The 15,234-nt window shown below is 39.9% G+C and overlaps 1 protein-coding gene and 2 long non-coding RNA genes across 12 annotated transcripts in view; 2 read left to right on the top strand and 1 right to left on the bottom strand.

Moving 5' to 3' along the window:
* Window positions 1–1,317: 1,317 nt before the first annotated feature.
* Window positions 1,318–4,153, bottom strand: LOC124868843. Its single transcript, XR_007038402.1, has 3 exons — window positions 3,949–4,153; window positions 3,681–3,863; window positions 1,318–3,024 (listed from the first exon to the last, which is right to left on the bottom strand). It is a non-coding gene; the product is annotated as an uncharacterized LOC124868843 (long non-coding RNA).
* Window positions 4,030–5,129, top strand: LOC124868844. Its single transcript, XR_007038403.1, has 3 exons — window positions 4,030–4,166; window positions 4,494–4,675; window positions 4,775–5,129. It is a non-coding gene; the product is annotated as an uncharacterized LOC124868844 (long non-coding RNA).
* A 9,812-nt stretch (window positions 5,130–14,941) lies between these two features.
* sh3gl2a (SH3 domain containing GRB2 like 2a, endophilin A1) overlaps window positions 14,942–15,234 on the top strand; it is a 52,381-nt gene continuing 52,088 nt past the window's right edge. For all 10 annotated transcript variants that reach the window (XM_047365758.1, XM_047365757.1, XM_047365756.1 and 7 more), the window contains exon 1: window positions 14,942–15,136. In XM_047365758.1, the coding sequence (XP_047221714.1) occupies window positions 15,092–15,136 (45 nt within the window). In that variant the 5' untranslated portion in view covers window positions 14,942–15,091. The remainder of the gene's footprint in view (window positions 15,137–15,234) is intronic.

Here is a 15,234-nt window from a genome sequence, read left to right as displayed (position 1 = left end):
AGCTAGGGAGCAGATAAAAAGGCTGGCCTCTCATGGGAATAAAGCTATGTTTGATGTTGTGTGATAAAGTAGAGGCACAGGACAAGAACGGGGGAATGTAACTATCTCTGTATATTTTCTATATATTATATTCAGGTTTTTCCCCTCCCTCTCACTTGTCGTATTCAGCTAAACTCTTTTTGCACAATTCTCATGAACTGTCCCAAGTTTTGCTCATTGCAGCTGTTTCTCCAAAGCCACACCTTGAGAACTCCTAGGGAGAACAAAGACAACAGAGAGAATGAAAAAGAAGTCAATGTGGTCCTTAGGTTCCACACAGCATGACTTCTTTTCATGCTGTAAAATCTACTGAGCATGCCATGATCTCAATTCAATTCAGAATTTATTTATGTAGCACCATCTTAAGACAAGACAAATTAAACACTGAAGCCGGACAAAAAGTTCATAATAGCATTAGCCCCTTTTCCACCGAAAGCCCCAGGATTTGTTTTACCTGATTAAAAGGAATCCCTGGGAATTGTGTACGTTCTTTTTCCATTGCTCAACAGAGGTCACAGACCATTTAAATCAGCCTAATGACTTATGGGGCAGTTGTGAAGAAAGCTGTAATACACCTTCAGTCCAGCAGATGGCATTACTCCTTTGCCTTGGCTAATAAATATTTTTTGTTTCAATTGATAAATGATACATTTTGAGCAGCGGAAGGAATTAAGTTGCTGTGGATCCATAAGCAGGAAAGGTTTAACTTATTATTTTACATAAAATTTTTTACCAACCTTGTGACATCCCGGCTCAGAGGACCGTAACAAAAGAACGGGGGGACACGACACCAGTAACTATTTTAAGCCCTTTAGGGGTGTGTATTTCTCAATCATAATTCTATGGGAGGAAGGCAACGGCCTGGCAGTCTGGCATACACCCAGAAACCACTGCTACGGCCTGTGCCTGCCTCCGTCTGGCCCTCCGTTAGGTGCAGGTCTCCCTCAAGCATCAGACCAGCTCACACACGACCACCTGCATCTGGCACACAGCTGCACGCATCCCACGCCGTCTGCGCACGCGCTTCCATGTGTAGAACGAGAGCCCCTTATATATGGTCCAGGTAGACCCGTGTCCCCACATGACCTTAGGCCAGGACCTTAATGAAAAGACAACAGGCCATTGCACCAGCAGGGGCGGTCACAAACCTGCATCAGGTCAGAGTTGTTACCTTACAACTACATGATTCATTTTCAATAACTACCAAACACTGATTAACACACTAATTATTATTCTTTATTTATCGTAAGGTAAATGCATATCAGATAACTGCAGAAAAATGTTTTTAGTAAAACTTTTATTAGAATAAAAACACTGATAATCAGTCCAAAAGTACAGGGAATTGATACTTTGACTGTCTAATCGTCGGCAAATATTCATATAAAGTAGAAGATACGCGGGCAGTGGAGGATGAACAGAATTGGAGCGCTTCTGAAAAACTGCATCCAAACCTGGAACTGTGTTCTCACCTCCCGCAGAGCTGTGTGCATAAAACTATGAAAAATTAAAAGGAAAGGCAAGTTTCTTTGTATAGCACATTTCAGCAACAAGACAGCAATAAAAATACGAAAAAGTTCACACTCTACTAAGTTAGGTTTACATGAAAAGATAATCTTGGGGAAATGTGTATTTTTATGTACAAAACTTTGGCAAAACTTTATAATTATTCTCTACAATAACTTAGAATGTGACATATTTCTGGCAAAAAATACTCCATTTTGTATTGTACTTTCAGTTATTCACCACATACCTACGAAACGCTTTATATTCACTTTCAGCCACTACAAACATAACAGGTAGCTGGAAATCTGAGTGCCGGGCCGATATTGGGCAGCAGTTAGTGGGGAAGTCTTAAGTCCAGCCGCCCGGTTAGTTTAGCTTGGCAGCCAGACCAGGATGTAAGCGGAGCTCCGCTGCTCCAAAAACTCAGAAAAAACATTTCAAAGTACGGTAGGGTCATTCTTCATGCGCTGACTATCCAGATGAAATTTTGAGCTCTACTTTTTCTCTTAAAAACATCTTAAAACTACTTTTTGTCACAAATTGATGGTATAAAAATAATTTATTTGTATACTCACCTTGGCTACTATACCACTCCCGGGAAATCTGGAAAGATCTACTCCACACCAGGACCATTCACCTGTAAAAGTATAGCCCTGGGAAAGTGACAATACCCAGGTAAATTTGTATCAAAACGTTCCCTGGGCTTTTAAAAGCTTTCTACAAGCAATGGAAATGGGGTTATGACAGTTTTAGTGCCTTAATGCAGGAAAACCCAGCTGGACAGAAAATCAAGTTTTTTCTAATGCTCCGTTAGTAATGAACTGGTTACTAAATTGAAGGGATAACATTAATTTGATTTTCTTTGTTTAAGAATCTCAGGACACCATCTATATTGAGAGTTGGAGGACTATGTGGGACAGAACTATGACACTGTTCTGAGCCACACTGACACTGGACTCATACTACTGGTGTGTAGAGTGGCATTTTTCTTTCCAATTACCTAGAGGTCTGCTTTAAGGTACACAACTTTGAATTAAAACAAGGAGTCAACATCCTCTGACTGTTTACTTTCTTTCTTGCGGGGAGATGGAGTAGCACTCTCAGTAACAATCTAATTGTGATATGGTAGAGGTTAGGTGAAATTCGAATATTCACTTTTACGTACTAAAAGAGAAACATCAGACACTGCATTATATGGGAATACACAGGCATTTTTTACTTGCACAATTAGTTCAGCAGACAGAGCACACAGCATGTAGTCTCACCGATAACACCCCAGTCTAACTAACCTAATGCAGAGAATGTGTCTCTATTTATCTCCAAGTGTCCCAGTGCACATAATATTCATTTTTCCAGAGTCTACAGTCAAAGAGCTCTTTCTCAGAGCTTGGGTGAGCTAATGTTAAGCAGAGAACACTTTGCAGTGCAACAGCTCCTTTGGATACAGTCTTTTGAAGGCCACATGCTCCTGCAAGCAAACTCCTGCACATAAAGGTACACTAAGTTCAGCTTGTATACAAAGTAATGCAACTTTAATGCTGTACAATTACTAAATGAAAAGAATGTTACAACAGTACAACAGTATTTCATAAAGACTTACTGCAATGACATTTTTCTCAAAGGCAGTGTATTTAATCAGTTAAAACTAGACAAGATAGTATGTGCACAGGTTATGCCCTAGGTCAGCAGATCAAGAGTATGAAGACAAAAGTGAGTAAGGGTGTGAACATTTCAGGTGTTGTGATTATTAATCTGAGAATATTATTTAATATCAATATTTTATCAAATAATATTTCGGTCTGTTAAGGGTTGTCCTGTGAATACCAGCCCAGTAAGTCGATGATATTAGGACAAAATAGAAAAGGGTAAGCCAAGCTCTGACATTATTGAACAGCACAACTCTGCACATATATGGAATGAATTCAGACAATTTCTTAAAATACAAGAATTTATTAACAAAAATAAGTCAACCCAAAGTCAAACATATTTCAATCAACAAACTCTTTACTTTGCTAAAACAATCCAACTAAACTACCAAGCAGAATTAAAGAATAAGAAGACTAATGGGCTATGTACAATATAAACAAGTTGATTAAAGATGATTGAAAATCATGACCAAAAGAGTGATGCAACATTACCATGCAATGTTTATGTTTGAGAACCAAGGATTATCTTGAAGAATTCGCTGTCGGACCGACCAAGCTGCACGTTACCATGGTGATACGGTCTCTGTTGTCCTCTTTCCAGACTGGGAAAACTGCTCCACTCGGCTTCGTAGAGACAGCGTCTCTGCAGGGAGTTCTCTGGAACACAGTTTGCTTCTGCAGAAAGTAAAGCAATGCTTATACCTTAATTTCCCTTTTATATGAATGAATACCGGATACACAAACAGTAATTCATCCGTACTTAACTCAGTGCATATGGTTGATGATCGTATGACACCCTTGGATCCAGTTTGAAGAGTTTGTCTGTTTGCCAGCAAAGAGACATTAGCACGCTGCCTCTCCGGCCAGCCTCGCACGGAGTCCGGGTGGAAGAGAAAGGATCATTGGAAAGGTGTGCTTTTATACAGCCAGTGGCATCATGGGAAGTCCGCTGCTACCCCCCTTTTCCAAATGTTGGAAGTAGGTTTAATGTATTTTATTTTGAAAGTTCCAGAAAAGTTTGTACCGCATCTTTCATGTTGTAATCCATGGCTGTGGGGTCCCAACACAGGTAAAAACTGCTTAGCCTAAGATAGCATTAAAGGCAACATTTTGGTGATTAATTTACATGTTTACATGAATATTAAAATCTCCATCTAAAATTATTTTATTAGTATTTAACCTGAAGTCAGATACAAAATCTTGGAATTTATTTAAGAATTCAGTGAAACACCTGGTGGATTTTCTGTACCTTTCAACAAATTAAGCCATTTAAACCATATCTTTCATTTGTCCTTTCTATTACAGAGCAGGCAGCCATCTATTGTTTTCTGCTTATGTATAATTCCTCCATAGTCTGGGATACGGAGCCCCTCAAAGCACCTCTCCACCTTGACTAACTTTTCCAAGCGCTCATTAGCAGACTGGTTGAAGTTTGCAGGCTATGAAACAAGCTGGCAGATTACCCCCCATAAAGTAGCACACCTCAGGTAATCACGCTAATGAATTCAAAATCCACCCTTGCAATTCCTCCCCTTGCTTCCTCCAGTTCCCCTTACTTACCTTCTCCCTTTCTTCCACTGTGGCAGGGCTGGAGCTCAAAGTGCCAAACAAACAGAGTGTTTGTTTGCATAACATTAGAGCTGCATGCTCGCACATGTTGGCGGGGGCCCTGACTGCAGGAGTGACTGGAGGCTTCGGTGAACACAGGTGGAGCAGGCTGAGCATCACTGGGACCAATTAGAACAGAGCACAGGTATATTAGCATGTTTGAGTGGAGTGCGGTGGCGTTGGGATCCATGGACCTTATGAAACACACACAAACACATTATCGCAGCCTGGCAAATCCACCGTGTGTGTCTCTGGTGACACAACAAGAATATGCGTGACAAATGACCCCTTGTTTGCTGTCAGGGTGAAACGTTTTTTTCTTTTCCTTTCCTATCAGATCCTGCAAACATTACTGAAAAATAAATTGCAGAAATTAGTGGAAATAAAAAGGTATGTGGATTTACTTGCCTGGAAATCCAGCCAACAAATTAAAAAAAGAATATACTTGGTCAGTCAGTCATTTTCTACTGCTTCTTCCATAGTGCGTCACAGGGAAACTGGAGCCTATTTCCAGCAGTCTATGGGCAGGAGGTGGGGTACACCCTGGACTGGTCGCCAGTCCATTGCAGGGCAACACACAAACAACCAAGCACACACTCGTTAACACACCTAAGGGCAATTTAGAAAGACCAATTTGGACTGTGGAAAAGAAACTGCTTCAGTTTAAATTGATAAAAATTAGCCTCTGTCCAACATCTGGAAAAAGAAATCTGGGAAATAAAAAGGCAGACTTCCCAATCTGATAACGACTTCATCCATCAAATATGATTCAGATATGTCTACCAAAGGAAGTGGCACAAAATCATTTATTGATTATTTCGTCACTGACAGAATAAACTGGATGAAAGAAGAGAAATACAGAAACATTCTGTCTGTTCATACTCCTCCACATTTATCAAAACTCAATGAATGACAGCTTTTGTTCAGCAGGACTGTCAGAAACATGTCATCCATCAAGTTGAAGAGCAGGAAGAATATCTTCCAGCGACTCAGTCAAACACATCACCTCACTACAACCCAGAAAGTCAGGGCTAGAGTGGCAGCAGGACAGGCCTGGACCAGCACCGCTACTTGTGATGAAGGCAGCAGAATCACAAGCTGAAAATAGATTTCCAGGTCTGCGTTATGAGGCAATGTCACGATTTCTTGCTCCAAACCCTTGTCAGGATAAATATTTGAATGAGACTCTACCAACACAGAGGAACGAGCTTGAAGGTCAGCAGGTTGGGCTGCTGCAACACAAGTTCTGCTGCTTAAAGCCTCCATGATTGTCCAAGATAAAACCCGATCAGAGCCCTGACCTTTATCAGCTGGAGAGGAAGTGCAGTTATCTCAAATGATCTGTTTACACATTACTACATAAAGGTTTTATCCTGAGTCTTATATATAATTTAATATTGTCTTAACATGCGAGAGGATTAATGCAGTCATTTCATTGTACACTGGGTTTTAACTGAGATAAAACCAGTTTTAAATTGTGTAGGTCTGATGACAGCGTCAGGAAATACTCCATTTTCCTGTTTTTACCTAAACGGGTTCGAGCTGACCTGATTTCATGTCTGGTTTTGAGTAAATTGAATAGATTTGAATTCTGGGCTTCATTAGCATTTTTTTTATTTGCACTTTTTAAAGTTTAGGATCAGCGTTGTTGCCTTTCAATCAAAGACATTAAACTGCTACTAATAGATTGTCAACAAAGGAAATAAAAACAAAAGTAAATAAACAATAATCATTAACTTAAGTTTAAGTCAGTTTAGTTTGTGACTGATATTGAGACTGATACCTCCTGAGTTAAGAAAGCATCAGAACCACTGACCCATGGAGCCAAGCTGATCAGCAGCAGAAACAACTGCACCTAGAACCCAGTTCAGCAAAACTGTTGTTGTTTCACTGTGTTGCTTTAAATATAAGTTTACGGTTTCTGGTGGTTGGGTTGTGTAGATTAATATTTTAACGCCGTCTATATCGCTTTTTATGTGGCCCAGGTAAGCAGCATCATATTTTACCACTAGATGGAGCCAAAGCATTGCGAGTTGCTGGACTGAGAGGCTATGAAGGCAACCAGACCTTTAAAACAAAAACAGTTTTGCTTTTTCTGGTAATTCCTACATTTTGTGATTTTTCTGTCAATTTTGTGGGTTTTTATTAAAAGCCTATTTTTCGTTGTGTTCACTCTTATTTGAGGCCATATTTGTTTTATTTAAACACATTTTTGATTTTTTTCCTGCTTCTCTGCCTGTGTTGAGACAATCTTTAAACGCATTTTAGTTTTTTTAGGTTACGCATCAAACTCTCTGCTGCAGTTATATTTGGTCACAGTCCAGAAATGGAAAAAGGCTACACCGATGCGTCCCGTTATATTAGTTTTTAGAAACAAACGTGACCAGTCATTTCAAAAAGTTATTAATTTGATGCTTCTTCTGAATTGATCAGTAAATTATTGTCATGTTTACAATACATACACAGCCACCAGAATGAGATCATCATTCTGAGTTTTTTTCTGGATAGCTGAGACATTCCTCTCATAGAGGAGCCATCACATGCATGTGTCCAGGTGAGCCCTCTGTTCTCATTCATGCTGCAGTTTAGTGATTCTGTAATCATTGTTTTAAATTAAATAACCAGTGTTGGATCAAAATTGAGTTCAAGTAGAGCTGCATCATAGCTGAACTCACCAACATCAGACACACAAACTGCACATAATCTGATGTGATATTAATGATAAATGGACTTAATTTATATAACGCCTTTCTAGTCTTACACCCAAAGCCGCATTCACCCAGTCACACTCACAAACGCTCACACATTCATAGAGTAATCCACAGATTGGTAGGCAACTTGTGCCGTTATTTAAATAGAGTGTATTAATCTGATCATTAGTTTTGTGTTTTGAAACTGTGTCTTTGTCAGTACTTCCCTGCTTACCTTTAGTTACATCATTCCTCAAGTTCAGTTCAAGAGAAATTTGTCTGATATATTTTATATATTAGTTGTAACTTTTTTTGTCTATTTCAACATAACATCTCTACCTCTCTTCATATGCTGCTTTAAAACAGTAAAAATGATTTTATTATAGTTATTTCATTTTTTACATATTTTTCTACATGTATTTACCATAAAGCCACCACACATGTTTGAGTAGACGAAGACAGTATAGAGGTGCAGTGTCTTACCCAACAGCTCATCTACATTTCTGAAAGGTGTGTGTGTGTGTGTGTGTGTGTGTGTTCCTGTCTTGGCATCACAGTGAGAACCATTTTCCCGATTTCACCATCAAATTGAGGACCGTTTGTACCAAAGTGAGGACATTTTGCTGGTCCTCACGACCTATTCTGCTAACGGTTAGGTTTAGGACTACGGTGTGAATTGAGTTTAGGTTAAGGTTAGGGTTAGGCATGCACTGGTAATGGTTAGGTTTAGGGTTATTGTCAGGGTTAGGGCATAGAAAGGGTTGAAAATGACTGAAAATCAATGGAAGTCAATGGGAGTCAACAGATGGTCCTCACTACATATAGCAAAACAAGAATGTGTGTGTGTGGGGGGGGGGGTAAACTTTTGCATCTGTTTCCTCTGAAACATGATTTCTGTGAACTCTATTTTCTTTTAGACTGAAAGTTTTTAATAGTTTTTGTTATCAAGTTGCACATAGAAAGTCTCCACCAGATGGCGCCACCATCGGGTAAGGTACATGTTTTGTTGTGATTTTCTGGGCCAGTAACAATCAGTTAGTGTTAGATGCTTCAAAGTGGCACATAATGGTACCTCAGGTCAACCTGTACTGAAGATGAGCAGACGAACAGAAATTTAGTAAAAACAAAACATTCAGACAAACAACTGCTTAAAGATTCTCGCTGAAAACAGTTGTACATCTTTCTGCAGCTTTAGATGTTTCTGTTTGACATGTGGAGGCCATAAACAATCATCTTTGCATTATCTGAGCTGAAACCACCACCTCTGAGCAAACCCAACCTGCAGTGTTATCTGTTGTCCTCATGGAGAACAGCTGTTTGGATCTTTAAAAGGAGAAACCATCGTTTCTACAAACATTTAGTTTGAATGGAGATCTCTGATGCATGAGGTGGACAGCTGCTCAAAGTGGATCTCTCATGCTGTGTGTTTTAACGGCTGAACCTGGTTTTATTTAGTGTTGATGAAACCTTAAAATCTAATGAGGCAGATTTTACACCTTGACTCACAAACATTAGATGTTTGTGCTGTTTGTCATTTGGATAAACAAATTATATATCTGATATTTATATATTTGACTTTATAAAACACTTTTTCGTTAAAACCCTGAAAAAAAGATGCAGATTAGGTTCTTCCAAAAATAAAAAAAAATTAAAATTCAGCTAAAATTTAAAGTATTTTAATTAATCTTCAAGTTACTGAGCTGATTTGGATGTCACTGTTTATCAGCTATTGGTGCAGAAAACGATAATTACTAAGTTATAAATAAATGATCTCATCTAGCAGTAGTTATTTAAGGTCATACATGAAGCTTCTGTTCATTTGATGGCACAAACCTTTGCTCTGGAGAGTTTCTCATTCTTTGCTCTCATCGTCATCTTTGCACAAACACCAACAACACAGACTTTTTAAGGGCTAGGGACTCAACCGCCTGTAATGCTTGTTTTTATATCGCTGTTGTTTTCATTTTTGTAACATTTGTCTTGTTGCTTCTATTGTCTGTGATTGTAGCATTTTTTTGTTGCATTGGTTTTTTGTGTATGTGTGTTTTGGAGTTTGCATCATTTGTGAATTATGGAGTTTGCATCATTCAGCATTATGGGGTTTGCAGCACATTGTTTCCATTTGTTGCACATTTGCATCTTTCAGCCACCATAGAATCACTCTCCACAGCTGCTGTGTCACTTGAATACTACTTGATTAATGGCCTCTGGAGCCCTCATGGACTTTAAACTTGTAAAATCTCAGTTTAGCACCCAAGTGCTGACACCAGAGCCCACAAATAAGCTCTGTCTTTCTCAATGGTAAACATACTCCCATCCCACCTTAATATGTTTAGTAGCATGTTCTGGAAGGGGTGGGATCCAAGTTCAACTGCTAAAGCCCAGTTTAGCCAAGATCACTTTGATCCTTTTGTACAAATAAGCACGATACTAAATAAAATAAATTATGACTGTAATGTCATCTGTTAGATGTAATTTGAGCATATTTTTTCAATGAGGGGAAAATACTTCACAGTTGTTTGAATAAAATCCCTATTGGCACTCCAGCTGTTAATATCTTGTACAACTACCTTTTTCCAATTAGTCATAGTCTTCTATCAAATTTTACTAGGTTGGAGGACAGAAAGAGGGACCTCTGACCATTCCTCTTGTCACAATCTGTCTCATCCAGAGGCCTGGGTCCTCTTACACTGTGTTTCAACAGTTAAACACATTTCTTAACAACAAACAGCCGTTTTGACATCTTCCAGTCATGTTGACTGCCCTTGTCAAGGTGTTCAATGACATCCTCATGAATGCAGACTGTTTCAAGAACCACAGCGCCGGTATTATTGGGCCTCAGCACAGCATTTGATACTGTTGATCACAGTATATTACTCGAGCGACTGCAGAACTGGGTCAGTCTTTCTGGTGCAGCACTGGACTCGTTTGAGTCTTACTTGAAGGACAGCTACGTTTTGTTTTAAAGGTAACTTTACATCAGAATTGACAAGAATCACGTGTGGGGTTCCCCAAGGCTCCATTATGGGACCCCTCCTATTCATTATCTATGTTCCCCCTAGCTCACAGCTCTACTTTACAATGTTACCAGGTGAAATGGAACAAACCAATGGATGGATGTGCCATAATTTTCTTCAGTTGAATAAAAACAGAACTGAAGTTGTTATTTTTGGACCAAAGGAGGAGCGATCAAGAGTCAGCACACAGCTTCAGTTACTACAGCTAGAAGCCATTGATCAGGCCCAAAATCTGGGTGTAGTGATGGTCTCCAGAGGCACCTGAACCGCCAAAGGCACATAACTACATTAACTAAGTCAGCCTTCTATCACCTGAACATTTACAGGATTAAAGGAAAATTAAATAATGTCTCAGAAGGATCTCGAAAAACTCATCCATATGTTTATCTTTAGTAGAAATGATCACTGCACCAGTGTCTTCACAGGTCTGCCTAGAAGGTCCATCAGACAGCTGCAGCTGATCCAGAACGCTGCTGCCCACATCCTCACTAAAACTAAGAAAGTAGACCACATCACATGGAAAAGCAGCATTCAGTTCTTTTGCTTCACTAATTTGGAACAAACTTCTAGAAACCTGTGAAAATGCTGAATCCCTGAGTTCTTTTAAATCAAGGTTGAAAACCTATTTGTTCCGGATTGCTTTTCATTGTTCTATTTAAACAATTAACTAAAACATATTGGTACAGGTTTCTACTGGGGATAAAGGTCAACTAGGATTTTCCACCTTGGAACAGACAGCGTAAAGGACTTCACTGTCCACAGTGAGAAGCAGCTGACTGTAAAAAACCACTCCCCAACAGACTGGTTGAGCCAGGCTCTCCTATAATAGATTAGGATGAAGATGCAGAGCACCAAGACATCTCTGACTCTTGGTCCAGTTGTTGACCAGTTTTAAAAGGAATATTCCTTCATTATCGAGACACATAATGGGTCAGTTCTAAGGAGTTGCCTCCTCCTCAGGGAGAAACATTTGATTTTATGTTGAGAAAATATGGACCTAAAAGCATCGAGTGCATTCATTAGTTTCAGTCTGTAGTCCAACTTTTCTTTACTTTTTTTTTTTTACTTTCCTTTATCATGCCACAGTAATGTCTTTTATAATTATGTAAAGCACTTTAAATGCTTTACATGTCTTGAAATGTGCTATACAAATAAACTGGCATTGCCTTTGATTTTCCATCATCTTCAGCTGAGCCCACAGGTTTTCTATGGGATTCTACAGGATTTTGGCCTTTAGAACAGATAGGAGCCCACAGCCTTTCCAATCCTCCAAGGTACTTAACCTCAAGTTGCACATATTAACAGCATATTGTGCTTCATATTACACATGATAGAGCATGAGGGTTTCCCTGACTATTTTAAGGACATAATAAAGTTCAGTAGGGAGGTCATATTGGTTTGTAATCATGGTGGCAGCATACTGGGTCCTGGAGCCTGGAGGAACACAGTGGTGGCAGTAGCAGCATATCATTTGAGTGAGGCTAGCACTCACACCATTCTTAAACCTTTTGATAATAAAGTAATTGAAAGCTAAACTGGCCACTGACTTGACACAAAACTACAACCTCATCATGTCTAATCCTGGTTGGTAATTTACTGAAAGGTTTTAAACAATGCAGCTGCCATGCACACTTCATTCAACTGCGGCTCTGGCTTCAACACGAAGGATCAGACTAAGCTGCTTTAACAAACAATCCATGATCCCAATGCGTATAATTCCCACCCTATCCTCAGGTCCCTTGCACATATAAATCAGTCCATGCTGGGCTCCCCTCTGGAGTAGAGCTCCCAGCTGTGGAGTAGCGCCCACAACTCCAAATTGCACCCAGGCTCCACCGTGTTGGTTTGCAGGAGGAGTGTAGTTGTCATCCTGTATGAGGCTCAATAGTATCCTGAGAGAGAGATTGTCTTGGTTAAAATTAGTGTCATATTAATATAATGGCATGCTCAATGGTGAACAATCCTTCACACTGCTGTTAAGAGGATGACAATATTGCTGTTGCTTTCTCCTCCACAACAAGACTTAAACTGATGGTGAGCATCGAGTGCATTCATTAGTTTCAGTCTGTAGTCCAACTTTTCTTTACTTTTTTTTTTTTACTTTCCTTTATCATGCCACAGTAATGTCTTTTATAATTATGTAAAGCACTTTAAATGCTTTACATGTCTTGAAATGTGCTATACAAATAAACTGGCATTGCCTTTGATTTTCCATCATCTTCAGCTGAGCCCACAGGTTTTCTATGGGATTCTACAGGATTTTGGCCTTTAGAACAGATAGGAGCCCACAGCCTTTCCAATCCTCCACCATGTTTAATAGCGGGCATTTGGTAGGTTTCCACGCATCCAACGTTTGATCACAATATTCCTTACAGCATGTCCTGAATTTGGAGAACCTATCTGCAGACCTTCAGATATGGAGAAAGAATGAAGCCCATGAATGTTTTTCTTTTAAATCCTGAAACGAGAGAAGGTGTTATCCTTATTTTTGTACATCTTTCTTCAATCGTTTCCCTTTTCAAAAAAGAACTTGTTTCATGGCAATATAAATGTTTTAAATCACAAAATGAAAAGCATGCATTTAGCTTTATGAATCCAGAGTTTTGCTTAAACTAGAACAAACAGATGAGACATAATCGAGAACAAATTCTGTAATATATTTCAGCAAATTTTGCACATTTCCATAATAACACATTTACTAACAAAGAATGAGCATTTCCCAGTTATTTGCCTTAAAATGTGTTTATCAAAGTCTTGGCTTTGCAAATGTAGTGAAATATATGAAGGATTTTGTATATCATCATAAATACAACATACACACATGCATCTCAGTAATTATCATTTATTTATTTCAGTCACTCAATTCAAAAAGTGAAACTCATATATGTAATAGATCCTTCATTCTAATATATTGCAAGTGCCTATTTGTCTTTATTTTGATAATTTTGCCTTCAGTTTCTCTGAATTATGCCAGACTACTACAGAAATGTGGGCCTACAGAAAGGTTTGTCCTTGTATTGGACAATATCTGCATTCAGAACTTGGTCTGGGCTCCTTTATTTAAATAGTGCCTTAATGCAGCGTGGCATGGAGGTGCTCAGCCTGAGTTTCTGCTAAGGTGTTCAGGAACCCCAGGTTGCTTTAATGGAAGTCTTCATCTTCTCTGCATTGGATGATCTGATGTCTCATCTTCCTCTTGACAACGCCCCATAGATTCTTTATTGGGTTTAGGTTTGCTGGATAATGATGCACAGCAATACAGTTATCTTTAAAGCATGTATTGGTACCTTTGGTAGTGTGGGCATCTGCCAAGTCCCGCTGGAAAATGAAATCTGCATCTCCATAAAACTTGTGAGCAGAAGGCTGATAAAACACAGTGGACCAACACCAGCAGATGACATGTATCCTCAAATCAACACCAACTGTAGAAACCACACTTTGGGAATCTCCTCTGAACTCCTGAATGGCCTTTGAGTCAAAATCATCTCAAGCCTGTGGTTATCCTGTTGCTTGGGAACGTTTTACTTCCACTCATCTTTCCATTAATGTGCTTCCATGCAGCGCTCTGCGCACAGCTTCTATGGTCTCAGTGACGGTCTGCTGAAAATATCTTTGTATTTTTTATCGGTGATATGTAAAATTATAATTTTCTGAGAAACCGAGCTTTGGCTCAGTAGGAAGTGTAGTTGTCTTGCAATCACAAGGTTGTGGGTTCGATTCCAGCTTCCTCCTGCCATATGACAATGTGCCCCTGGGCAAGGTACTTAACCTCAAGTTGCCTACTGACCTGCGTATGAATGTGTGAGTGTTAGTGATTGGGTGAATGTGGCTCTAGTGTAAAGTGCTTTGAGTGGTCTGTATGACTGGAAAAGCACTATATAAGTTCAGTCCATTTACCATTAAAGAAATAAATACTTGAACTATATCACTTTGTGTGTACTGAATCTACATGAGGTTTACTCCTTTAATTGGATTTCTGAGCTATTTAAATGTACCTCCATAAGAAGGTCTGGCTCCTTTAAAACTTTTGCACAAAGCGGTAGCTGTGAAGTTTACCGTGTAGTCCTTTCATTAACTCGTCATTGACTGCGGCGTGAAAATCTGCGGTTTTCCACCTCACAGCGCCGCTGCTTGGAGAGCAGCTCTGCGGGCTCAGCTGAGGGATGTCGCTGTCCAGGGTGCTGAACGCTCATCAGTAGTCATCGCCTGTAGTCTCTGAGGAGGCTCCTAGGAGAATAATGTGGTGTTTTCCTTCCTGATGTGGTGATCATTAGAGGTGGAAAAACAGATTTTAAGTCCCACTATCCTGTTCTGACGTAGCTCAAATTAGATCCTCTGCTGCCGCTTTAAAGTGAGCACGTTCCGACGTCAGCTCCGTTCAAAGACATGTGGGTTCAGCATCCAATGGGCTGATCGGGGCTTTACTCAGCCTCTCCCACACAGGAGATCCCTGAGGAGAAGACCAGCGTAGACCGGGGTTAGCCACGACTCACACAGCCTGCCACCAGATCCGGTTTGGAGCCAGATTTTAGTCTTCAGAGCCGCAGCACCAGGTTAGATTCCCGACCAGAACCACCGTGTAGCAGTCATGTCTGTGGCGGGACTGAAGAAGCAATTCCACAAAGCCACTCAGGTAAGAGGACAAGACGTCCTGTGCTGTGGGTTCATCTCGATGTGCGTGTTGGAGCGCAGCAGACTGTCCTCTGCGGACATGATCAGGTTTTATTCGTA

The sequence above is a fragment of the Girardinichthys multiradiatus genome, chromosome 5 (assembly GCF_021462225.1).
Source record: "Girardinichthys multiradiatus isolate DD_20200921_A chromosome 5, DD_fGirMul_XY1, whole genome shotgun sequence".
NCBI classification, from domain to species: Eukaryota; Metazoa; Chordata; class Actinopteri; order Cyprinodontiformes; family Goodeidae; genus Girardinichthys; species Girardinichthys multiradiatus.
The sequence above is the reverse complement of the archived record's forward strand: the minus strand, read 5'-3'. Positions and strand labels throughout refer to the sequence as shown.